General features: G+C 36.7%; 1 protein-coding gene across 3 annotated transcripts; it reads left to right on the top strand.

Annotated features, from left to right (window-relative positions):
• Positions 1-12,518: 12,518 nt before the first annotated feature.
• Positions 12,519-26,680, top strand: MGP (matrix Gla protein). Of its 3 annotated transcripts, none has more exons than XM_008541549.2 (6): positions 12,519-12,900; positions 13,764-14,001; positions 23,342-23,487; positions 24,940-24,972; positions 25,803-25,878; positions 26,303-26,680. In XM_008541549.2, the coding sequence occupies exons 3-6, from the start codon at positions 23,427-23,429 to the stop codon at positions 26,442-26,444; spliced, it is 312 nt and encodes a 103-aa protein (XP_008539771.1). In that variant the 5' UTR covers positions 12,519-12,900; positions 13,764-14,001; positions 23,342-23,426; the 3' UTR covers positions 26,445-26,680. The 3 variants fall into 3 exon arrangements, with proteins under 3 accessions (XP_008539771.1, XP_070475287.1, XP_070475288.1); XM_070619187.1 differs by having other exon boundaries at positions 12,696-12,900; positions 23,313-23,487; XM_070619186.1 differs by lacking the exon at positions 13,764-14,001 and having other exon boundaries at positions 12,694-12,900; positions 23,313-23,487.
• Positions 26,681-27,867: the final 1,187 nt, after the last annotated feature.

Genomic DNA, 27,867 nt, shown 5'->3' with positions numbered 1-27,867 from the left:
TATTATTATTATTACAGAATATAAAGCAATGTAAGTAAAACATGATTCCCAACCTCAAGTGGGTTATACGCATATGACACATTAAATTTTAAAATATGACTAAAACATCTTCTGCAATTATTTCCTGAAAATAGAAATTTTTCAAAACAAAAGAAGAGGAAAACCCTCTGAAAGTTCTGGAGAAAAATGCTTAAAGACACAAAAAAGCTTGCAAAATTTACCTCTTTAAAACAAACATACTACAATGACTTGGCATTTTTATTAGGAAATAGATTTTTGCCCAATTGTCCTCAGGACAATTAAATATTATGTCAGTGGTCACACAAGACGTAGGACTCAAGCTGGTCCGCAGAAAAGAGAAAGGATTTAGATAGGCAAAGAGAGAGGAAAACATTCCAAAAGAAGGGAGTGGAACAAAGCAAAGAGACACAAGTGTCTGAGAAGATGCTGAGCCTCTAAATGTCCCCAGAAACTCCTGACACTACGGTTTTATTCAGAGCTCCATTCCTGACCTGCTTTCATGTTCTCGTATCCTTATGCTAGGCTCAGAGACCTATTGCCAATCTCTTGTCTTCTTGCCACATTTCTTTTTTTCTTTTTCTAAAGATTTTATTTTTCCTTTTTCTCCCCAAAGCCCCCCAGTACATAGCTGTATATTCTTAGTTGTGGGTCCTTCTAGTTGTGGCATAAGGGGCACCACCTCAGCATGGCCTGATGAGTGGCGCCATGTCCGTGCCCAGGATTCAAAGTGGTGAAACCCTGGGCCACCACAGCAGAGCGGGTGAACTCAACCACTCAGCCACAGGGCCGGCTCCATTCTTGCCACATTTCTTGTCTACAGCCCTGAATTCTACCTAGGACCCAACATATAATATTGTTCCTCTGATTCTATCCCTTGATTCCCTTTCCTTGAGAATCATTTGAACTTGCCCCTTAAATAGTATCTTTTTCTGGTCCCTTCAGATGATTACTCAGCGCAATCCCATGAAGTCATTAGAGTTAGGGTTCATGCCAAGTCCTTGGTCCCTAGAGAGGGAATGGAAAAAGACATGGAAAATACAAGATATTTGTAAATGAATTTGACTGAGGCAGAGCATTTGGGAAGGTGAGTAGTTAAAAACATTGCAAAATCTTTTGCAAAATTACACAGTTCTTTCCACATCACCTCTCTCATAAAACACTCTGTGTTTGCCAAATTATAATAGCTGAGAAGGCTCATGTCCCACCAAAGGCTAAGTGACAGACTGAAACCTTGGGTCTGAGGTTATGCCAGGTCACTGAACTATGTAGCCAAAGTCAGCCTCTCCAGAGTGGGAAGGACTTTCTCTTGTCTTCTTAAAGGGGAGTAGAAAAGTATTTATGGTCACAGTCATGTTTTTTACAACAAACTCAATTATAAGCCATCATTATAAAAAGATTTAGCAATACTTTTAGCGCAACTTGGTCAGACAACAAATATGTATTGATTGCCTACTCTGAGCAAATCATCCCAACGGACTTATGTGGTTTAAACTTTCTCTATATAACTCAATTTTACTGAGATTATGCAATATATTGTTTGGTTTTATTATGATTACTCATGAGGAGTTAAAAAATAGTAAGCAAAAGGAAATGACAGTCACTTACTCCTAAGGACTCATTCTCTTCATCCATCTCAGAGTATAAACAGTTTGTTTTATGGAGGAAGACAAGTGGGAACCCATTTAGGGAAAGGTTTATTTTCATTTATTTTGAAAAATAGATGTGCTTTATTTGTATGGGCTGATGACTCCCAAATTTGTATTTTAAGTTCAGATCAGACACTGAACCCCAACCACTTACTCTATATTTCTATCTGGATATTGCAAAAACATATCAACTCACAATACCCATTTTCATTTCTCCCTGTAAAGTGTGAACTGCTCTAGATTAACACTTATTGTGCAATCTAGAAACAAAGAAGCCACCTTTGACACCACACCTTTACTGCTACTTTCATTGGTTCAACAGTACCCTCTAAATAACTTTCATATCCCTCTTCTTTTCTTCATTTTTCAACACCATTCTAATTTAAGCTACCATCTCCTAGCACTGGGCTACTACAATGGCCCCCCAAACTATCTTCCTGCATTAACTCTTACTCATTTCCAATCTATTCTCTACTCTGCAGCCAGACTCATTTTTTTAAAACACAATCTGTTTATGTCTCTCTTCTCCTTCTTAAAGTTCTTCAGTGGTTTCCAATTACCTTTAAGATTTAAAAAAAGTTAGATCTTTAGCATTTTCACCTGGTTCTGCCTAGCGTTGTCTTGTGTCTTTTCCCCTCAGTTTTATTGGGGTATAACTAACAAGACTGTAAGTATTTAGGTTGTACAATTTGTGTTCTTAAACTGTATAACGTGATGAGCTAATGTACATTATGAAATGATTGCCAGAGTCAAGTTAATAAACTCATTCATCATCTCACATTGCTACCTTTGTGTGTGTGTGTGTGTGTGGTGAGAACACTTAAGATTCTGTGCCTTTTAAAACACAAAATCTCATTCCACCTTACAACTTACATATAGTGACTGCTCCTTCAGCCTGTAAGACTCCTTCTTTTCTGTTCTTACTGCCCCTTTTACACATTTAACTCTTACGTATACCTCAAATTGCAGATCAAACACTCTTCTTCAAGATTTTTTCTAACTTACTGAGCTAAGTCTGGATCCTCTGTCGTGTACTTCCTCAACTCGCGGCACTTTTCCTTCACAATATTTATCAAAGTTTATAATCATGCATTTTCACGATTATCTCATTCCACAAAACTATGTGTTCCACACGGGTAGAGCTCTATCCATCTGGTTGATTAGTGTAGCATAACGTGATGAACACATCTTGGGAGCAGATGGGGGTGGGCTGATCCAAAGGAACACCCAAATATGAGTAAGCAAACCAAAGATCATGTGAAATAGGTGCAGAGCTTCAAAGCAATTCCTATAATATTTCCATTTCCTCTTAGCATTTACTACTATCTCATATAAAATTATTTACTTATTTTTACTAGTTTATTGTTTGTCTCCTCTACTAGAATTAATCTCTGTGAGAGCTGGGTTTCCGCCTGCTTTGCTCAGTCCGATACTTTATTCTCTGTGCCTGGAACGGTACCTGCGCAGAGTAGGCTTTGATAAATAGATGGCTTGAAAAATGAGTGAAAGTGAATGTCACATTAAAATGAAAAAAAAAATAATGAGCCAATTCAAGAGAAATGACCCTCATACCAAAAAACGAATTTGTACCTCAAGGAAGAAGAAAATTATGTCTGTAATTAGAAATCAGTATAAATGTTTGAGCGTAGTCAGTGTCTAAGAATAACATGTATGACTGGAAAGTGGAGATGAGTACCTAGAAAGGTGGCTATAGACAAAGCACTAGGCAAAGGAAGGGTCTGTGAGATGTGTAGTTATGTTATTACAGTTGTTGAATGCATCTTTGTAAGTCTCCTCTATTATAATTATTATTATCGTATTAATAAGGTTGAGTAAAGCTAACAACTAGTAGACAGAAAGAGAAAGGAGCTGATTAATTAATCCTTCATGGTACTCACCTCCATTTAACCACTTCAGTGAAGAATGAACTTTTAATATTTGTTCCACCGTTTTTTTTATATATTTTAAGCAGCCTAAGTTTTGAAACCCTATTATGGCAGACGTATAAGCTACAAGAAAATGTTGATGCCATTATTCTAGGCTTGGTTGAGCTGTGGAACTTTTCAGAGGCTGGAGAAATGAGCAGCACAGACCGACCAGGGTTATTCATGCCAATATTTCATTTTTTCCATTGAGAAAAGTTAAAAACAAACAAACAAAACTTCCTGGTTCTGGAATCTGAGAAGGAAGTGTAGTCTGTACCCTCTGACAAAGACTGCCAGGCTAACTCCTGAGGAAGGCTATACTTCCTTGACGTGCAGAAGCATCTACATTTTTCTACTGTGACATTTGAGTGACTAACTGAGCCTTTGTACATTTTGAGTTTCTTGAGATCTGTGTCAGGTACTATAAAGATTCTAAATCCAATTGCAATGTCAGGGAGGGGGGTTTCCACACACCAAGCAATTCTCTGCAACATCAGCTAGATGTCTTACAGTTTAACTCAATTCTGACACGATCTACCTGGAGAAGGTGTCAGATGGCACGTTATAAGGGCTGAGTCCCACAAGACTGCTCCCACCCTTCTTCAGATGTCAATCCAAGTAGTAGGTCTCCGGGTTACCCACAATGCTGTCCAATTTGGCTACAAATTGGAAGTTCCCACAACCCCCTCCTCAGGTTCAATTAATTTGCTAGAGCAGCCTACAAAACTCAGGGAAACACTTATTTACCAGTTTATTAAAGGATACAGGTGAACATCCAGATGAAGAGATACATAAGGCAAAGACTGGGAGGGTCTTGAGCACAGGAGCTTTTGTCCCGGAGAAGTTGGGGTGTGTCACTGTCCTGGTGTGAATGTATTCCCAACCTAAAAGCTCTCCAAACACCATACTATTGGGATTTTATGGCGGCTTCCTCATGTAGGCATGGTCAATTATTAATCCCATTTCCAGCCCCTCTCCCCTCTCTGGAGGATGAGGGGTAGGGTTGAAAATTCCAAACTTCTGTTCATGGCTTGGTTTTTCTGGTGACAGCTGCCATCCAGGAGCCCACCCAGACTCACCTCAGTAGAATAAAATATGCTGCCAGTGCTCTAATCACTTAGGAATTTATAAGAATTTTAGGAGCTCTGTGTCAGAGATGAGTCAAAGACAAGTATTAGAACAAGAGATCTCTTATTGCTCTTACCACTTAGGAAATTACAAGGGTTTTAGGAGCTCTGCCAGGGAGTAGGGGCAGAGACCAATATATACATTTTCTATTATCTCACGGGCACATCTTTGGATTGAAAACAGCTAGCACCTGGTACAGTGTGTAGCACACAGTTTATACGTAATAAATAGTGTTGAATAAATGACCAGAAAAAAATTCATCCAGCAGCACAGAGAGATTGCTTGGAAGCTTGTTGATATCTGGGAATAAAAAAAAAAAATCTCCCAGGAGAAATCAAAAAGTTAGGCCTACTCTGCTGATGGGTTTGGAATCAAAATATATACTACCTTTGTGTCCAAGAACTCTCAAGTTGATAAATTAGCAGGAAATTCTGTCCCTTCGGAGACAGAAAGTATGTAAAAAGTAAGACAATTCTGAAAAAACAATCTAATGACTTGTAGCTTAGGATCCTCACAAATAACAGCCAGAATAAGATAAACTAACTATCCAAAATTACGAAATATATGAGAAAACTCATCAAGAGTATGAATCAAGAGACATAAAAATCAAGAACAGAAAATCAGTGAATAAAAGGAAAGGTTTTAGCAAACTACTCAGAATTCAGTAAAGAGATATATAGCATGAAAGATGCATAAGACACATGGAGGATAAAATGAGAAAGTCCAACATAAACTAGTAAAAGCTGAAGAAGGAGACACTAAAGAAAATGTGGCAGAGGCAAATTTGAAGAAATAATGTTTTAGAAAATGCCTGTATTGTAGGAAGACATGAATTCATCAGATTAGAGAAGCACAGTCCTGAGTCATGTAAATAGAAACATAGCCACATGTACCCACATCACAGTGAAACACAGAGCACCAAAGAATTAGAGAAAAATCTCAAAATCACTGATGAGAAGAGGCAACCAGTCAACTGGCCCCAGATTTTGCAACAGTATCAGAAGAAGCCAGAAGATGACAGAAAAACATCTTGAAAGTATGAGGGAAAGCATCTTTCATACTAAAATTTTATGCCTAGGTGAAATGTTATTTCAGAGGAAGCACAAAATAAATATATTTTTAGACGAATACTCTAATTGTTCACCATTCACAAATCCTTGTTGGTAAAGGAATTACTCCCGAATATTGTACAAAAAGAGAAGAAATTGAATGCAAAGAGATTGGTAAACATATATGTAAATCACATAAATCAAAACAAACATTAATGGTAACAGTGACTAATAATGGAAAAAATCTAATTGGCATTAAAACCTTTTAATGTCCTTGTATCGTTTAGGAGATATATGGGGGTATTGATCAATTTTTGATTGTATTAAGTTAAATATCATTTAAAAAATTTGAGAAAATTCTCTCAAAGATTTGATATAAAATGTAAAATTTAGCAATTAATAAGGGAATAAAAATGAAATAATGAAGTCTTAAATAAGCTAACAGAAATAAGAAAGAAATTTTTAAAAATATAAGTATAAAATGAGGAGCATATGAAAGCACAAAATAATATCTTAGAAATAAATTTGAATAAATCAGTAATGAGAATAAATACAAATTAATTAGACTTTTAAATTCTATTTGTATGCATTAACGAGAGAGCTACTTAAGATATAAGAATTTATAAAAGCATAAAGAAAAGATATTGAAAAAATAATACCAACAAAATACTTAGCTAAACAAAGCTGTCATAGCTAAATTTAATGAATATAAGTTAACATAAACTTTAAGAGGGAAAGCATGCTATAGACAAAGAGGCACACTGAATGACAATTGAAGGAAGAATTCACTGGGAAGCTATGAAAATTCTCAACTTATATGCACCTAACAATATATCTTTAAAATATATAAAGCAAAATTGTGCAAGATTTAAAAAATCCACAATTAGGACTGGAGGTGTAATCATTAATGGGTTAATCAATCAGTCAAAAATAATTTAATAAAGTCATGAAAGTTTTGAAAAACACAATTAATAAGCTTAATAAAATAAGCATATATATAGCTCTGCATCTAATAATTTAAAAATAAATTTTATGCAAATATGGAACATTTATAAAAATTGACCATTAAGCTAAAAAGGACAGTCTTGAAAAATAACAAAGAATAAATATCATAAAGATCACATCCTCTACTGACCAACATGCAATAAAACTAGAAATCAATAACAAAAGATCTTTAAAACCATGTATTTAGCAAAATTTAAACACTATTAATTGAGAAGTATCTGAAATATTTTAAAAATCTAAAAATTCTTATCTTACATAAACTGTACCAGAGAATAGAAAAAGAGGGAAATCTCTACAACTCATATTATAAAGCTGGTAAAACTTTTCTATCAAAACAGAACAAGAATAGTATACTATGATATCTCAATAGATGAAGAAAGAAAAAAACATTAGGTAAAATTTAACACCCCTTGGTTTTAAAAATAATAACTCTTAGCAAATTAAGATTAGAAGAGAATGTTCTTCTCCTGATAAAGAATATTCACCCAAAAACCTATAAATATATCCCATTATAATCAGAGGGAACATGAGAAGCATTTCCTTTCATGTTAGGAACAAGGTAAGGATACCTACTAGCTACCATATTCCTACCAGTTCAATAAAACAAGAAAAAGAAATCTAACATATATGATTCTGAAAGGAATATGCAAAACAGCACTGCTAATACTTATGGATTATATAATTGCCTACAGAGAAAATCCAAAGAATCTACAGATACATTTTTTAAATTAATATGAGAGCAATAAGTTTGCCATGTTGTAAGTATAGTATTTTTTAAAAATCTACAGTGCTCCTAAATTTTAAAGTAAAAGTAAAAATTATATTTAAATGTCACTTTTTAAATGCCATTCACAAGAATGCTGAACAGGATAGATCAAACAAAAGATAGGCAAGAACTTTGGGGAAAAAATTGTAAAATTTCCATAAGAAATATAAAGTAACTAAGGAAATGTTAAAATATATCGCACCTGTGGATGAAGAGATTCAATATTCTAAATATATCATTTCTCTCCAAATTCATCAGTAAATCCAAATGAAATGCCAAGAAAAATCCCAAAAAGATTTTAAATAAAATTTGGCGAGTTAGTCAAAAAATTACATGAAAAGTCAAAAAGCCAAGAATAGCCAATACAATCTTAATAAAAGGTGGAAACTTGCTCTTCTACACAGCAAAATTACTAGATGTCTTAGGAAATTAGAAGATATGTTATTGGCACAGGCATAACACCCATGTAACAGAATACAGAAACTAGAAACAGATCCTCTTCTATGGGAAATTGAGCACACCGCAAATCAATGAGGAAAGAATGAACTATTACACAAAAGGTGCTGGAACAATTAGCCATTCACATGGAAAAAGATAAAATTAGTCCCTACTTCAACCCATATGAAAATATTTTCAGATGGATTAAAGACCTAAATGTGAAAAATAAAAAGTAAAACTTTTAAGAGATTATGATGTCTCAAAATTTACAACTGGAGTTTTTACTGGGATTGCATTTAGTTTATAGATTAAGTTCAGGAAAATTTGTATCTTTAAAATATGGAAACATCCTGGGGCCAGCCTGGTGGTCGAGTGGTTAAGTTCACACACTCTGCTTTGACCACCCAGGGTTTCGCCAGTTCGAATCCTGGGCACGGACATGGCACCGTTCATCAAGCCATGCTGAGGTGGGGTCCCACATGCCACAACTAGAAGGACCTACAACTAAAAATACACAACTATGTACTGGGGGCTTTGGGGAGAAAAAGGAAAAAATAAAATCTTCAAAAAAAAATATGAAATCATCCTATCCATGGGCATGGGAGGTATTTCCATTCATTCAGATTATCTTCCATCACTATTGTTGAAGTCTTAGAGATTTCTTCATAGAGATTCTATGTATTCTGGGTTAAATTAATTCAAAGATGCTTGATAGTTTTTGTAGGTACTGTGAAATGTACTCTATTTTCATTGTATTTTCCAGTTAGTTATTGCTGATGTAGAGAAATGGTACCATCGTGTATAGATATGTTTGCTAAACTCTCACTGATTCTAATAGTTTGTTGATTGGATGATTATTTTTTACATTGTTGAGATAATGCTGTCTCAAAAAATGTTGTTTATCCTTTTCTAACATTCCAGTCCTTACAGGTTTTATTTTGTTTCTCTCTATATATCATCAGCCTGGCCTTCCAGTCCTGTGATAACTAATAGTGATAACAGTGAGCACCGTTTTCTTATCTCTAGTTTTAAAGAAAAGGCATTTTAACTTTCTCCATTAAGCAGAATGTTTGCTGTAAGTTTTTGGCACGTAACCTTTATCAATTTAAGGAGTTTCCCATCTATCTCTAAGTTGAAAAGATATTATATATATTGTATACATATATTATTTATACATAAATATATTTATTTATAAGTATATATTTAATATAAATATATTATAAATATATCTATATTATATAAATACATTTAGGTTTTATAATATATAAATTTTAAATTTATAAATACAAAATCAGTATTAAAATATATATAAAGTTAAAAGATGTATATCATTAAGCTTTTTCTGCATCAATTGAGATCATTATACAATTTTTCTCTTTGGATCTATTGTGGTGAATAACATTGATATATTTTCTGAAAATATTTTCTCAAAAAGGCTTGCATTCCTAGTATAAACCTACCTGACTAGTATGTATAATTTGTAATATTTTTTCAGATTATGTTAGTTAATATTTTATTTAGGATTCTAGTATCCACATTCATAATCGAAATAGGCCTATAATTTTGTTTCCTTCTTTGTTCTTTTCTTTGTTTTTATCTAGTTTTAAAATCAAGAGCTCACTAGTCTCATACAATAACCAAAACATCTTTAACTTTTTTAAAATTTTGTTGGAACAAATTGTATAAGATAGAAACTATTTTCCAGAAGATTTGTAGGTCTGCACTGAAAAGCCATCTGGGCCAGCGGAATTTTGGAGAAGAGGCATTTGGCTGCCATTTTATAGTTTCCTTAGTGTTTATTGATCTGTTCAAATTTCCTATTTCTTCTTGTGCCAGTTTTGGGTTTAACACTTTTGTGTTTGCAGAGACACCTCTATTATTTCTCTTTCAAATAATAAATTTCTATAAATGTCTTCTATATTACATTTTGTTCTCTATTTCATTGATTTCTTACTGTATCCTTGTCATTTTATTCCTTCTTTTCTTGGGTAGCACTGTTGTTCTTTTTCTAACTTCTTGAGTTGCATGCTTAACTCATTTGTTTTCAAATTATTTTGTTTTCTGATTAACGTATGTAAAGCTATACATTTCCCACCCAGCACTAATTTGATTTGAATCACACAAATTTTTATATGTAGGGCTCTCATTATTATACAGATCTAACCGTTCCTTTATTTCCTTTAATCCTTTATTTCCTTTTATCTTAGGAATTATTTGGTAGGTATATTTTTAATTTCCAGTGTTTGGCATTTTTTTGCTATACTTCACATTAAAGTCTAATTATGATAAAAAATTATGGCCTATATGATTCTGATACTTTGGAATTATTGAAGCTTCATTTGCAGCATGATATAGAATATTTTTGAAAATATGGTGGAAAAACAATGAGATCTCTTTGGTAAGCAGTTTCTGAGTTTCAAAGAAAAGTACGTTAAAAATCCAGGTGTGCAATTTATTTGTTTATCCCTGAACTCCTATAATTTACTGTTTTATCTGTTCTCAGGTTGCAAGGTTGGGTGAACATGTGTTGAAATGTTAGGTGCACTCATGTTCATGATGATTCTATTTCTGTTCTATTGATAGTTTTTCAGTATAAAACATACTCCATTGTTCTTTATGAAATTTTTCCTTGACTTCTATTTTCTCAGACCTTAAAATTGATGTTCCAAGTTTCCTTTGGTTCACATTTGCTTGAAATAATTTTTCCATTCTTTTTTTTTTTTTTTTTTTGGTGAGGAAGATTGGCCTGAGCTAACATCCGTTGCCAATCTTCCTCTTTTTGCTTGAGAAACCTTGTCACTGAGCTAACAGCTGTGCTAGTCCTCCTCTATTTTGTATGTGGGACGCCGACACAATGGCTTGGTAAGTGGTGTGTAGGTCTGCACCCGAGATCTGAACTGGTGAACCCCAGGCCCCCGAAGCAGAGCATGTGAACTTAACTCCTATACCAGCAGGCTGGCCCCTTATTCTTTTTTTTTAAATCTTTTTGTATCTTTTGGCCTTAAATGTGTCTCTTAGAAAACATATATTAGTAGACTTCCTTTTTTCTTTTTTTTGAGGATGATTCTCTTTAAGCTAACATCTGGTGCCCATCTTCCTCTTTTTTGCTTGAGGAAGATTAGCCCTGAGCTAGCATCTCTGCCAATCTTCCTCTCTTTTTCATGTGGGACACAGCCACAGCACAGCTTGACGAGTGTTGTAGGTCCACGTCCTGGATCCCAACCCAGGCACCAAAGCGGAGTGCACAGAACTTTAAATCACTCAGCCACGGGGCCAACCCCTAGACTTCTTTCTAAAAGTCTATTCTAACAGTCTGTATTTTGATTGGTGAGTTTCACCTATTTACATTAACTAGAATTACTGCTATAGTAAGACTATTTTCTATAGTATAATGCTCTTTACAGAACTGATTAAAGACTTTCTCACAGTATTTATAATTATTTGTTTATATTTCTTCCTATCCCTCTATAGACTATTATTTTTCTGAGGACAGATATGAATTCTAATTAATACAATATCTGGAATAGTATGGGTAGCTTATAAGTGTTTGTAGAATAAATGGGCAAGTGAATGAACTATTATTATTGTGCTTAGAAATTGCCCTGATTGTTACTGATCTGTTAACTTGTTTTTATAAGTTCTATTTAGCAAATAATTATTAAGTGCTTACTATTTGCTAGGCAATGTGCCATGTGTTAACATTAGAATACAGACATCATGTGTATTGGAATGCATGATCTTCACTCTTTCGATATCTATAATCTAATATAAATGATATGTGGTCTAGTACAAGTGATGTATATGCAAACATATAAATATGCACACGAGAACTGTTCTAAGTCAGGTTAAGCCAAAGGCATGCAAGCCTAGGGTACCTCTTGGGATAAGCCACAGCTCTGAGCCTCCATTTCCCCATAAGAACTTTATAAAAATAAATTATATTCCTAGCTCAAGATAATATTTTAAACTATATTTTGTATCCATATGCATATATGAATTCTTATTATAGATTTGTTTACTTGTTTGCATACCTTTTATTCCTGGTCCTCTTTGAAGAGGACTAAAAATAGCCTCTTTTACGCATATATTCTATGTATTTTTTCAATTTTGATGTATGCCATTAGTGGAAATTTTTTCCTTGAAGTATCGTCTAAGCCCTAGACAGTTTAAATAATAGGCTATCTGCCAAGCCCTGTATAAATTTATTTGGGTCATCACTGAAATGTTTCCGTATCTTTTCCTTTCTTGATCTTTTCTTTCAGGACACACAATATGCCTTAGGGATCTTTAACTGCTGTGTGTTTGAATAATTAATTTTAATCTCACAACATATGGAAATCATTCCCACAAGTCAGCCTTGCCAAACCTCTTCACGGCAGCCAATGTTGTTGTTTTCTTCTTGTACAACAGAAAGAAACGCTGGCAAGAAGAGCAGTGAGTCAGTTTTTTGACTTATCTTTGAGCATACACAGGAAAACTCCCAGCCAGATGAACTGTGCCTGGCCCCAGAAGGGGTGAGTGCAGATACAAAGCACAATACGAAGACCAAATGTGGGGCCTGAGAAATCCAAGTGAAGGTTGCCAGACTAGCTAGCTCAGGTCAAAATTGACCTCCAGCTGTTCCGAGAACATTTTAACTTTTGCACCGTTGTCCATTTGATTTATTTCTGGCTCCAAAATATTAAGTATTTAAACACTGCTTTTCTTGAGAGTCCACAGTATAGAGAACAGCCAATATCTGTATCTGAGTGCCTTCTCGTTCCCAGGAATCTTTGGCTTCAAAACATGTAGCCCCACATATCCTTCATCTCTGGCTGCTGACCTTGTGAGAAAGTTCATATGTCACCGTCATCTCAAGACGGGAAGAAAGGACCGAAACTCACTCCAACAAATACATCAAACTTCTGGGAAAAGAAAAAATGGTACCAAATTTTCTTCCTTTCAGCTATTCAGTAAAAGTTCAGTGAATGCAAAAATTTGCATACATAGAGAGAGGAGAAGCTTTTGAATAGCCATACTCTCTTTTCTTCATGAATTAACTTTTTTGATGATTACTTATAGATAAGACACATATTTTTCCTTTTCAGACAAAAAATTGCGCTTTTGTTCAAGCTCTTTGGCATAGATGAGAGATGTTTTGGTCCACTAGAAAAAAAATTGGAAAAACGGAAGAAATGAGATAATATTTAATTAATCAATACTTATTTTTCATTTTTAGTTTAATGAAAAAAGAAATTGAATTAACAGTTAATTCTGCCCTTTAGCAACCTTTCATATATTCTTGTTTTCTTTCCATTGAACTTCTTATATCCATAATCCTCCAAGGTTTGGTGCTGTGCATGGGGTCAGTTTCTTTCTAAGATCTCATGTTGCAATGTGCAGCTGCACTCCAGGAGTTCAATGAGAAAAATCTAGATGTAAAGAAAAGCACATAAGGGGAGAATTTACATCCCACACACGGCAAGGGAGCATTTCTTGTTTTACTCTTCCAGAGGAATTCTTGCTATTCAAGTGATTTTCCTTGAAGAGAGTGTATACTTTTTCATGTATTTACCCTATAACTCAATCTTACAATGTTATTATCTGGAAACTTTCAGGAATATTGCTGTTTTATAAAGAAGATAAACAGCTAATTTAGCAGTTGAATTGCTACATAAGAGAAAGGTAGAGAAAACAGGAGTGAAATAGCATTTTTTCCCTTCTTTAAGCATACTGTACAACTAGTGTTTCAAATCATAGCAATTTCCTATCTTCACAAGCAACTAAATTTTTACTTCCATTAAAGGGTAGGGATATTTTGAGTATGCTTCGGGAGCCTGCTGGAGCGGATGGTTACGGGCAACTTCATTGAGCTCTTGTGGTTTTCAAGCACTGTACTGGGTTGACAGATAAGACAGTGTGTATGGAACTGGGGCCACAAAGAGGAAGAGAACACAATCCCTGCCATCCATTGAGGAGTTTAAAATTCAGTGAAGGCCACAGTCGTGCCAGCAGACAATTTCAGTATTCTGTAATGAAATCAGGTAAGATCTATGAAAGCGTTCATAGGGTTACTATGAGGACACACGAGACGCATTTAACTCAATATGTGAATTCAGCAAGGGAATTCTTTCTTCTTTCAACAAGAAAGGATTTGGTCTTTCTAGAGATGACAGTTTCCTAGATAATGAGTTGGAGTCTAGCAGATAAATGGCTCTGAGGTGGAGGAAGATGGGGAGACTGGTGACTGTAGCATCAATAGCTGGGGAGAGGATGTGTGGCAACGTGGAGAACAGAAATACCTGCAATTCAAAACAGAAGAAGGTATAGACTAGTGAAAAAATAAAATAGAGTGCTAAGGGAATGTTTAACGGAAGGGGAAACAACCCATTTGGAAAGCTGACTTAAGGAAGACATCATGAAGTAGGTGGTATTTGATATAAGCCTTAAAAGATGCCCAGGGTTGCTATAGACAGAGACATGGAAGCAGAAAAAGAGAGGATAATGAGCCAAGGTGTGATGGCAACCACTCAGGGACATCTTAGGAACCAGGTGCTCAGGTTGGCTGGGGTATTGTTTACACGCGGGGAAACAGTGAAAGAAAAGAATGGAAAAGACCGCTGGAAATAGAGGGAAGGGAACATTTAATGAGCAACCACTATATTGCAGACACTTACTGGGTATTTTACAGGGTGATTTCATTAAATCCTTACAACAATTTACGTAAAAATTGTCTTCCCTCGCATGCTACAGTGAGGAAATGACTTATCCAGGGTCACATAGCTAGTTAGATTTAATAACAATAGAAATATAATAATGGCTCCTTTCATGGCATGTTCACTCTTTGCCAGCACTGTACCAGCTGGATGCTCGCATGCACTATCTCCTTTAATCCTCACTCCAATTCAATAAGCTACTTTCCATTATCACCTCCATTTCTTTTTAAATCCAAAAACCCTGAGAATTAGGGAAACGGCAGAGATCACTAAGTGACAGAGTAGGATTCATATTCAGTCCTACTGACTCCAAAGCCCACGCTCTTTTCCACTATCTATTATGTCACCAGAGAATTAGGGATGCATTTAAGAGGGATGTTGTCTTAATTCAAGCAGTGAGCAGCTGTCGTATGTTTTAAAGACAAAAAAGGTCCAGAGAATCTGCACTTCAAAAACCTCTTCCACCTCACAGACTGATGCAAGAGTAAGACAAACAAAGTTCTTGCCAGAATCTCATCCTTACTAATCCCACACCCCGGCCCAAATCCATTTCTCCTGCCCTTCTATTGCTCTCTCAAAACAAAACGACAAATTACATCACATCTTGTTCCCTTCAGTTTATCTTCCATTCCTTTTGATCCCGTTCTTACTCCCACTCATTTACCTCCTAACTGAAAGCCAGAGAAAGAACTCCAATGAAAAATCCCCCAACAAAATAAAAGTCTCTTTCAAAATTCCATAGTGGCAGGAAATAAATAATCTAAGATGTTGAGAAAGACAGAAAACATAGAGAATGATAAATTGGAAGAATCAGAGTCGGGGAGAACCCACCAAGATTCAGACAAGCAAGCACTGGTGATAGGACTGCTGAAGCGAACGCCAGCACACAGGGTTGAATTAACTTTCCCCGGGTCGCCCCAACCCACATTTCACTGTGCTATTTTCCATCACAATTCTATCAGGGAGAAACTGGATGTGGAAACAATCTCTTATTTCAAAACCTGTTCACGTATTTTGATCAGCAGAGGCATGTTCTGCACTGAACTCTCCCTGATTATTAACCTGGAATTTTTCCTCTGTGTCTTCTCTAAACTTTCTTTTTCTGAATTTCATCCTATTTCCAGAATTTGCAATGACTAGAGGATGAAACAAAGGAGAGGAACTGCAAAGTTTCAGATCTCTTCTACGAGATTTTTCTCTCACCGACCAAAGCCTGGCTGCAAATCTTGCCTTTTTTGTCCCAAGCCTTTCAAAGCATATCAACGTCCAACTCGAATGGATAAGGTTATGTGACTACACTGAGAAATAACAGCAGACAGGATCTACTGGCAGTCAGTGATTTGAATGGAGCTTTTGCAAGGCATCTTGCTAGTGGTTTTCAGGCCCAGGGTGGATGTCCAAACACCAGTCAGCCCTGGAACACCACTTGCAAAACAGCATTAAGAACAGAGTGTTCCTTCAAACACTGGATTATATAATAATTTCTCTATCTTGTTTATATATTTCAAGGATGAAATAATCTAGAAACACAAAATTATAGAAATCTATTCCAATTTCTGTTTGAAAAGGAGAATTAAATGGTTCATTCAAAAGTCACACAGGCATTGCGTGGCACTGTCAGAACTAAACTGAGCTCTTCCAGCTCCCACTTTGGTTCCCATTGGATAAGATCTTGCTGATTCAATCATCCCAACTTTTTGCATTCTCTCTGCTTTTGTCATCCTCGGCAATCTATTCCTCAGCTCTTGGGGGAAAACAGAAGTAACACTAAACCAATGGAGTTAAACCAATCTTTTTAAAATAATATTTGTTTTGTGTGTGTGTGTACTCCATGGCATTACATGCCAGCCATTAATTGAGGTCTACGTTTATTGTTTTATTTAATCCATCCAAGCATCCATGAGTCAGATTTTATAAGCCCTAACTGTGTCACTGAGAAATATAAGGCTCAGGAATTTAAATGACTTGTCATATGTCACACAAGCAGTAAGTGGCAGAGGAAGAAATCAAATCCAGGTTTTCTTTTTTTTTCAATTTTATTGAGGTATAATAGACAAATAAAAATTGTATATATTTAAGATGTCCAATGTGATGATTTGATATACATAAACATTGTAAAATGATTATCAAAATCAAGTTAATTAACATATCCATCACTGTACATAGTTACCCATTTTTTGGCATGGTAAGAACACTTAAGATCTACTCTCAGCAAATTTCAAGTATATGATACAGTATTATTAACTATAGTCACCATGCTATACATTAGATCCCCAGAACTTTCTCGTAGTTGAAAGTTTGTACCCTTTAACCAACATCTTCCCATTTCTCCCACCCTCCAGCCCCCAGCACCACCATTCTACTCTCTGCTTCTGTGAGTTCAACTTTCTTAGATTCCACATATAAATGAGACCCTACAGTATTTGTCTTTCTGTGTCTGGCTTATTTCACTTAGCATAAGGTCCTCTAGATTCATTCATGTTGTCACAAATGGTTTTTACAGCTGAATAATATTCAATTGTATTCATACCACATTTTCTTTATCCCTTCATTTGTCAGCAGACACTTAGGTTGTTCCCACAGGCTTTCTTACTCCAAAAACCAAACCCCTCAGCCGGAAGAGTTATTTACCTTCTACAGATCCTTTCTTCACAGTCCAATCTAGCTTATGTGATGATTGTTTGTCTAAGGAGATACCAAAATTATGGAGGAGATACCAAGATGGAGCGAAGATGAGGCTGCTCACTCCCCCTAATTTGTTTGTTTGTTTGTTTTGTTTGAGAGAGCAAGAGGAGAGCAGGTACAAAAGATACAGTCTGAAATGCAGAGGAATTTGGTAGATTTGATTCATGCAGCTACCAGATTTTCTTCTGGTCAATCTATTACCTAAAGTTAAAATCACTTTAAGAATGATTTAAATTTCCATTTACATGAAATACCTTAGGATTAGATACCAGGTCCATCCAGACTGAAAAATTTCACAGAGTATATTTTCATTTCTCATGTCAACTTTAAAAGTCACCAGCTATGTTTAACTTTTCTTAATAGCAAATGTTATCATTATTATGTTTACTTAAGTCCCTCTTAAATCACCCACTATTTAAAGCTGTTGCACTATCTTCTCTAAAACTACTTCTTAAAACTTATAACTGTGCTCTCAGATTCCTGTGTGCCATGATTTGATGAGTGAAGCTATCAGCCTCTCCCTTTCCTTAATGTTTGACAAATACTAAACATACTCCTGCTCTGCTTCCTTCTCCTTCAGAGAGACATCACTTCATCTTTCTCACATCCTATCTCACCAGTCCTGCCTTCAAGTCTCCTGTTTCTGCCAGTCACCAATATCTCAACTTCTACAAGTAGCTTAGGTCCATTTCTTGCTGTTATGCATTTCCTGAATATAGGAAGGAGTATTTGATGTGGCAGAGAGTGGGATGATGGTAGGACAGATCTGAAAGTGCTGCTTCCCCTCCAGCGGAGGCCATGCTTCTGAGGGAGAAATATTAGATGACCAGCGTTTCCTAACTCCATCTCCAGCCAAGACAGGGGACAGAGGACCTGTTCTCTATTTTACTTGAGTTGAGGGAACATGTTGTGAATTGAGCCTGGATTTCCAGTTTTGCTTGAGGTCTAAGTAACTGTGGAAATTGACTTTGTAGACACTGCAGAACCTATATTCTTATACAAAACCAGACATAGTGTCAGGTGACAGTCAGCAAACATGAGTGTTCATAGACCGTGATGAGACTTGTTGATTCCCGAACTAAGATGAAAGGTTTTGGAAAGCAACATGGTTGAGCTACAGCTTGTCTGGACAACATACAGAATGTGTGCAGAGTACTGGATAGAAAAATAAAAGACTTGCGTTCCAATACCAAATTCATCCCTTTCACAGATTTTATAAGTCATTTAACTATCTGGGCTTAAGTGGTAATATGCAAATCTTTAATTCCTCTTGTCCTATTTAAAGGACTTTGAGAAATTAGCATTTTAAATATGTATATCTTTGTATAATTTTATCTTTAACTCTGAAACTGCAGACTCTAGGATCCCTGTGGCCACATTCACAGAATTACTTAAGCAGGTGTCAGAAACTTGGGGAATATTGTGTGATTGTATCAGTGGTTAAAATCCTATTCTTTGAAATCAAACAGCCCTGGTTTGAATCCTGCCTTTGCCATTTAGTTTCTATATGACCTTGGATAAAATATAACTTCTCTGAGCCTTAATTTTCTCATATATAATGTGGATAGTTATACTCAGTGTGTAGGATGATTACCAGAAGTAAATAACACAATGAATAAAAAGTGATTAACACAGTACCTAGTACATAGCAAGCTCTTGATATGTGATAATATTACTTAGATAGCTGTATAATTATTATTTGATATTTGACATCTTATTTAAAACTTGAAGCTTTTAGTGGAAAGGAAGAGCATAGAGGAAATGATCTATATTGGAAGAAAAGAAAAATTACAGCTGTTCTAAACCAGGAGCTCAGTTTATTTAAAATCCAGGCTTCTCCACTTTTCCCCAGAAGTTTCTGCCCACGATTCCCCAGATGGTCCTCCTGTACCTGAGTTTGACAGACATTCATTTTCACTTAGTTTAGCTAAGGCAAATGAAGAAAAGGACCGAGGGATTTGGTGCTTGGGCAGCCATGTCAATTAAGAAATCTGAGCTGTAGAATCCAGTCGGGGGACTTCCCTTAAAAGAACAGAATGAAGTGGTCAGCACTGTCCCATGACATTGGCCAGATCTCTCTCTCATTTCGTTGCCCTTTGATGTCCTAGAAAGTGATTTCTGTTTTTATTTTCACGGCTGCTGCTTCCTAATTCTTCTCTCCGTTGCATTTTTCCTTTACTGGTAAAGAGTAAGGGTTTTAGTGCTGCCAGTAAAATAACAATATGAACTCATAAAACCAACATTCTGTAAATAAAGCTGAATCTCATGGAATAGCAACCAAAAAAAAAAATCTTTCCCAGAGCCAGGAAAATTCCTTAAAGAGACAAAATGCCTAGCAGTCTGAAAAAGAGTTAGAGAAAAGATAAGCTAAAACAGAGAGAGGAGGAGGTAGAATTGATGTGGAAATACATTACCTTTATTATTACTGTGCCATTATTTCAGTCACAGAAATACAACAGAAAAAAGATAACTCTTTTGGTATATCCTCCAGCAAATGCTTTTCTGAGAAACTTCTCCCCACAGTAATTCCTGGCAGCTCTGCAAACTTTCCCTCTCCTCCATTCTCTTGCTGAATGCAGAATCATCTGAGCTTGTTATCCGTGCTTTTTTCAACGTTCTACAAACAAAAACGCTCCTGAGTGCCCCAAAAAAGTTCAATCTAATGTGAAAGCATATCACTTGGTCTTCTCTAGGCCAATTTCTGGCTAACCAAATTTTTTAAAAAGAAGAGCCACTAATGAAATTTGTGATCTAAGAGCAGACTTGATTCACAAGGGTAGGGTTCATATCCGTATTTTTCTCCACTATATTTCCAGCTTAGAGTTGGCACAGAGTAGATGCTCAATACATTTGTTAGATGGATTGATGGTGTGGATGGATGATGGATGGATGGATGGTTGGACAGACGGATGGATGGATGAATGGAAGAATGACTAAAACCATGAGGTTAATTTGGTTCTGGAAGGCACAGTCTTGCTTCTCTTTTCCTCCTGAGAGCAGGTGGAATAGGAGATCTTGTACTGCTCTGTGGCTTCTCATGCCTGGGTTATACCACACTGCCAATCTCACAGGAGGAGATTTCCGTACAATCTAAACAAACTGGCAATCATGAGGCTGTCTCTCTCATACCTTTGTTGTCACTTCTGGGAGTGTCTTAAATATTCTCCCCATTGAAGAATACTCCTGTTTAGTTAGAGAGAAGTATCTATATAAATAACTTTCATAATTATCTAAAACCCAAATATAAGTTGGAGCTTCATGTGGTCTAGTCTTTACAAGATATCCCACTTAAGAAAATAAAACTAGCAGCCAACATTAATTAAAAACAATTTCAATACTTTCTGGAAATTCTCAAACAATACTTTACAATCTCAAACAATCCTATTCATAACCAAAGCAATTCTTATTTGTCTTTTCCCATGACTCACTTTTAATAGGTCTCACAGCCTACAGCTTCCTCAAAACTTTTCTCTCTACCTAGAACTCAATCTCGACCTAAAACTCCCACCCAGCAAATTAAATCCATAAAGCTCTTCTCATTTCTCCTTCTGCACTTTTTTCCACCTCTATTTTTTTTCTCTTATCTCTGATGAGTCAACCTTGGCACTTTTCAATACAAAGCCGCCATCAAGTTAGTCCAAATCCTCTTTATAAAAAACACATGGCTGGAGTTGGCACATACAAAATTGTCTTTCAGTAATATGGGAGAAGAGAAAAAGAAGAGCTCTGAATTCTCACACATGTTAATAGTTTTCATGAATCATTTATAAATGGGATTTAGCACAGAAGAACCCAGGAATAGATGGAAAACAGTGGAAAGGAAAGACGAATGACTGGTGAGAGACAGTTCCCAGCAGAATGTGTTAGCCTTACAAACAGCAAGATGATACAGAGAAATGCTTAAAATTTAGGAAATCCAGTGGAAGCAGTGATAACAAAGACTTGTGAAAAAAGACAAAGCTTAAGTTGGAAAGAGAAGTATAAGATTTTCAAGGTTGGATTGAAAGAGTGTAAAAATGAACCACTGTGATGTCAGAAGGCTGACAGAGCACAGCTGCCATGTGACCTGGGGAGTAGAAGAGACATTTAGAACTGGTTGGAAAAGACCAGGTTAACGTACATTACAAAGCACATATCTATGACTGGAAAAGAGAGAATTCTCTTGAATTCTGGAGATAGAGTGGTGAGATGAGTAGCCTACACATTTTAGGAGTAAAACATCAAAACGAAACTTGTTTCCTATCATATTAATTGGGGGTTAGTGACTAAGTTGAGCACATATAAAATGCTACATGAGCAAACCGTGTCTAGCTTGTTGCCCCAAAACCATGCAGTGTAGTAAACTGACTTTTGCAAATATATTGATTTGGATGATTTATCTTGGGAAAAGGCCACAGAAGCCAACATTGAGAGCAAGTTCATGATTTAAAGAGGGGAACAACCACCAAGCTTGTGAGTAGAAACTGTGATGGTTGAATTTATCAGAGATGAACATACATTGTCTTCTTTTTTAGGTATTCCTTAAGATTTTGTCACAAAGGCTGTATCTCTTAATATGGAAAAAATCTGGAAGGAAAACCTGAATTGTATGGGTCCCTCAGAACTCACTAATCCTTCAGATTACAACTGAGTTATTTCCTTCAGCAGAGTATCTTTTTGTATTTATAAAAGCTCTTTACAGGGTGGTGTTAGGAGGGAAAGTCCATCCCAAAGAGACAAAAAGAATAAGGCATGAGGCCTAGCTGTTTATCACGGCTCCCTGAAACAAATCATTATTGAAAAGTAGACCCACCCACTCCCAGCCCAGCCCTTTTGCTGTTGTCCAGCCCAAGAGTCCGAGGTCCTACACTTTTAGCACTTCTGCAATCTGCTGCTTTGTGACTCAAGTCTATTTCTATGGGACTCTTGGGTACCCAGGCAACAGAGACACTCTCATAGAAAAGATTTTCTGATTGTCCAAGAGACAAAAAAAAAAAAAAAAGCAACCAAAAGCGTTCTGTCTACAAGATAACCAGAGGCACCTATAAGAAAAGAAACAGCATTTCCGGTCCTAAAGGTATAGTGGAAGTGTATGTTTGTGAGAATCTGTGTTTGAGGATACATGACAGCTAAAGAGCAAAGTGAATGGTAAGTAGCTCTTACTTACCTCCTTAGGGAGACGTCTTGTTTGTCTCTAGATCCCCCACAGCACCTAGCACAGTACCTTGCATCTCATCTGTCACTCACTAAAAGCATATTGAATGAGTTAATTATCAAGACAATGCCTTCAGAAAATGAGATGAGTACCCTCTTATCCTTGCTGCACTTTAGATCAGTGATATTCAGCCTAAGAGAGCATTAGGGCACAGGTTTGGACTCAAGTCACAAAACCGGATGAGCGAGTTACAACAAAATCAATTGAGGAAACAGAATTCATGGGGTCACTGTACATCTTTACCCTACTGAGCTCTTGGAAAAATGCAAATGGTACAATGTTACCAGGTGATCGCCCAGTTGGTCCAGGATTCACAGTTCAGCCCTACTGGGAAAATAAGTCTAAATTAGAACCAGCATAGGAAGCGAAGTCCTTTCTCCCCCCAGAACCTTTCATCCATCCACCTGGGGATTAAGCAGAACACTATGGCTCTGTCTGTGGACCAAACCTGAAAGGCCCGCAGTCAGGGCCAGAAGGGTAGATCAGAGGAGGAATTAGAAAGGCAAACACGTGTTTGTGGCAACTCCTTTCTCCATGGACTTTTGCCCAGGCCTGGCCCCAAACATAGGGTGGCCACAACTGCTGTACCAGGGCAGCATCTGGCCGTAGCACAGCCAGGTCCCGGAATGCGGGAAAGCTGCCCACTCAGAGTAGATAATATCTGGAAGGAATGAATATTTGGGAAACGTCCCAGTGCTAGTTTAGTGCCAACCAGTCCCCACCTTCTCGGGCCTCCTCCCACTGGTTCCTCCCCTTTCAGCTGCTCTGGTTCATATAAAAACTCCACAGCCTTTCACTCACGGCCTGAAGGAGCCTCCCTCCCCACTGCTGCCGCACAAGACAGTGAGAACGACCCACAGGACCACAGAGAGACATGAAGAGCCTGCTCCTTCTCTCAATTCTGGCTGCCTTGGCCATGGCAGCTTTATGTTACGGTGAGAATCCTTTCTCCTGGCATTTCTCCAGTTTTTCTTTGCTGCCTCTGACTTCAGTTCACTTTGATTTTTCCTCCACCTCCTCCACTTCTTCTCTCTTTCTCTATTATAATCTTAAAGTACCATCAATTTAACCTTTCCCAAGCCCCATGGACATTCATCCATTCCATCAAGTTTTTTTTGCATCTTAAATATCCAGATTCCTGTATTCAACTTATTAGGCAAGTTCTTTCTATGGTAAGTCACTATGCACCTGGAAACTTCACTATTTCAGAAAGAAGATAGCCAATTATTGGCCCCTGAGATCTCATTTTTGAGGATGTTTATTTAAACTTTGGTAAAAAAATGGTTAAGGATATTGATTGAATCACTCATCTTTAAGAAAATGAGTTTTCTCATGAAGTCTTAACTATAGCCGTCTCTGGGGACAGAACAGTCTCGTGGACGTACTACGTTTGTTCAGTGGATTTATTTAAAAACAAAGTTTTACATTTAAAGAACCTCAGAGAAAAATAGGTTTTATAATTTCTATTGTGAAAAGATAAATTTTGCCTGGTTTCTGCATGTTGTTAAATATATTTCTGTCTGTTCAAAGCTAATGAAAGGAAATCTGAAGCAAAATTATTTAGATTGTTCGGTTTTATGCTCCAATTATCTGGATATTTTAGCCGTTCTTAAGCCTAAATTATATTAACAACCATGTGTATTTTGCTTCTTATTCTTGAAATTATTCACAAGGTTTCTGCATCTGAGGATTTGGTTTCTTTACCGCCTTTTTAACTTTTCAAGCAAATTCACTTGCTTGCAAATATAAGCTTCTTATTGCCAAATTTACCTGCTGTGCTCAGGACAGTGGGAGAAAGAAGAAAACTTTTGCTTTGACATCATCTCAGTTCTTTCTCTGAACTGGCCTTGTGTCTAGTTTGAGTTGTCAGCTGGAGCCAGTGGTTTCTGTGGCTGCCAATTTAACACAGGTTCTGAAGAGGGTTTTGGAAGCTCTTAGAAACTTGTCTTGGTAAAGCCCAGCTGAGCATCTGCCCAGCCTGCCTGGAAAAATCTAGCTGTTTTCTAGACCCTTCTGTCCCTTCCTCAGCCCTGCTTTCAGTTGGGTCCCAAATTAATCAGAGAAGAAGGCTCTCCAGAGACTCACGTGTAGCGCTTAAATTGTCTTATTTCACTGGCCTGAAAACAGGAGAGCCCTTGGGAAACTGTTGCCAAGACTGTTCACCAGCTCCTCCAACATCGGAAAAACTAAAGCACAGAGATATTCACCACAACGACAGAGCTAGAGAAACAACCCAAAAATCCTAAATGCCTGAAATTTTTAATAACCACATCGCTAAATCTATTTCTCACATCTTTTTGACTCTTCCCTCTCCCTCCTTCCCTATATTTAGACTACTGCAGTGGGTGATAAATAACAATAAAATGAATCTTTGTTTTTAATTTCAGAATCTCACGAAAGCTTGGAATCCTATGAACTTAGTAAGTGAATATTCAGCTTCCTTATTTAAATCTCATGTATTAAAGACTCTCTCCCTCTTCTCAAACAGACAAAGTGGTAAGATATATAACAGGGAGGATAGAGAGGGCCTCTTTTGGAAAACTAAAGTAAATTTAAAAATCAAATAACTATAAAAATTGCCAAATGAGCAATTTTTTAAACTTGAAGTAGTGTAATATGGCATTTAAACTGCATTCAACATACTTAGGATCCATAAAATCTCAATTGGAAATTTTAAGTTGGCACCACATCAACTACACAGGTGGAAAACAAGGAGGAATAATACATGGTAAAGTACAGAATGGGAGGCCGAGTCAACTGGGAGACCACGGACACCAGTCCTATATTGGATGCTATTGACTGTCTGGATTTATAAAGACTGGGTATTGGAGAAAAATAACGCATCACTCTCGTTTTTAATTTTTTCACTATTTTTATAATGTTTACACTGTACATTTACTGGTAATCTGAAGTTTTGCTTTACAAGTCCTCAGGACAGAGAGAATTTCTCCTCAAAGGAATTAAAAACACACTGAATAGGAATACCAAAATTGAAAGAGGCAAAGGGATAGCCCAAAGGAAAGACAAACAAGCAAAAAGTCTCCAAGACACACGTGTGGGTTATTGATTTCTTTCAATCAGGCAGTTTATGAAATCTGCTTTATCTTCCCCTTGATTTTTCTAGATTCCTAGTTACATGAAATGCCTGGGTTAACAAGCTTTCAAATATATTTGTGTTAGGGAATATTCATGGAAATATTTTCAGCTACTGATTCCCTAAAACTGCAACTATTTTATTTTCTGTTTTAAGATCCCTTCCTTAACAGGAGAAATGCTAATACCTTTATGACTCCGCAGCAGAGATGGAGAGCTAGAGCCCAAGAAAGGTGGGTAACAAAACTTGACAGGGTCGGGGTAGGGGGGAAATAGTTTTTCCCAGTGTAGCATCCCAGATCTGAATGGAGTGAGAGAGAGATTTTTCATCATATATATTATTTCTAATTGTATCCCAAAATCAAAGAATTTAATAACAATATACAAAACAGCTGAATCTCTAGGAGATTATTTAATGAAAATCTAGGAGATTATTTAATTCTCAGAAAAGAGAAGGGGGAAGAGGGAAAGGAGGATAGAAAAAAAAAATTCCCAGTTTCACCTTTCCTCCCTGCTTTTCAAATCTCTCTTAATATTGGCGGCAAATGGGCTATTTCTCTGCGATTTTCTTATTCTTTCTTTTTTTCCTTTTCCTTTTTCTTATTTTCTCCACTCTCTTTCTGCTTCTCAGTTTGTCTCTTGTTTTCCTCTTTCTAGGATCCGAGAAAGCACCAAGCCTGCCCATGAGCTCAACCGGGAAGCCTGTGAGGACTTCAAACTTTGCGAACGCTATGCTATGGTTTACGGATACGATGCTGCCTACAATCGCTATTTCCGGCAGCGCCGATGGGAAAAATGAGATTGGGAAACGTCTCTTTCTTTCCAGAGCCTGGTGCCTGGTTTTGTATTCCCTTGCAGTAGCATCACTGAACTATATAGACACACACAAATTGCTTGTTTCTTAAATGTTCTCGTCTGGCTGCACCCGTCCTTCCTGCCCGCATTGATGAGTAGTGAAAGTGCAGTGTAGTGAAGGTTGAAGGGGAGTTAAGATGTGTAATTACTACACAATAAACTTCTGGTTGGATCCTTTCATTTTGTGAGTCTGATTCTTCTGGGAAAATGCTGAGATGTTTAAATCACAGCCATCTAACCCAGAATAGGAGATTCTGTCAGTCATGTTCTAGTGTCAATCAGAAGCAAAACTATATAGGAATAATGAACTTTAGAAGACATTCACCCAGCCCTAATTTGTCTAGACTCTCTCTGCCTTGGTATCAGTAAATGATTGCTTTCTATTATGTGTTTTCCAGGATTTTCAAACATCATAGACACTTAACCATTTTATTTTCCTGCTCCCAAACTTTAAATGGCTCCTAAATTCCTTCCGTGTGTGACTCTGTATCCTGGCTCATCACCCTCATGTGAAAGTTATCAGTTCCTAAGATGCTACACTTTCCACTCTTACTTGTACAGAGAAAATATTTGCTTTCATAATCACCAGTGATGTTAAAATGACACATCCGTGGAATTTTGGAGCCAGACATGATGCTAGAGGTCCTTTAGGCCTGATTTGCTGAGGAGTAAATGAGGCTCCGAAGTCTTCCCTCCTTGGTTGTTAAGAATAGAAGCCAGCACTTCTCAGTGTCAATTCAGACTTTGTTCTTTTCTGCCATGTACACTTGTCAAGCCCACCTTTTACATCCATTCCTTCTGGTAGGTCCACTGTATATCTCTTTAGTGGAGTGTCTTTCCACTCCTTCAAAATCCTACTCAAAACTCAAGTACTTTATGAAATCAGTAATGATTAAAACTACTCACCTTGTATCAGTATTCAGCCTTTTGAGAATGATGTAAAGAACTAAGTACGATATTATTCAGTTCGTGTTTTGATTAAAGTTTATTTTCATGTATATTTGGCTTGTCTAGCATTATGGTAAATTCTTTGAGAGCAGGCACTGTAACTGCAATTTTTCCTCTCTATAACCTTAGTACCATGTTCTGTTCACAAAGAGTATTCTGTGAAAGCTGAATGAACAACAGACTGCCTAGTCATGCCTGGGAGTGATCACCGAATTCTGAAACGGTTAGATTCATCATAAAAATGTGTGTTGTATATTTTAAACCATGATCATGTTAATATGATGGTGAGATTTGTATAATTTTCTGAGCTCTTTTGCATGCAGTAACTCATTAGATAATACAACAACCCAGAAGATGGGTAATATTTAGATGGTAAAATTGAGACTCAGAGAAATAACTTTCTGAAGATGTTGCAGTAG

The sequence above is a fragment of the Equus przewalskii genome, chromosome 5 (genome assembly GCF_037783145.1).
Source record: "Equus przewalskii isolate Varuska chromosome 5, EquPr2, whole genome shotgun sequence".
NCBI lineage: Eukaryota > Metazoa > Chordata > Mammalia > Perissodactyla > Equidae > Equus > Equus przewalskii.
Note: the sequence above shows the minus strand (reverse complement) of the source record. Positions and strands in the feature narration are given on the sequence as shown.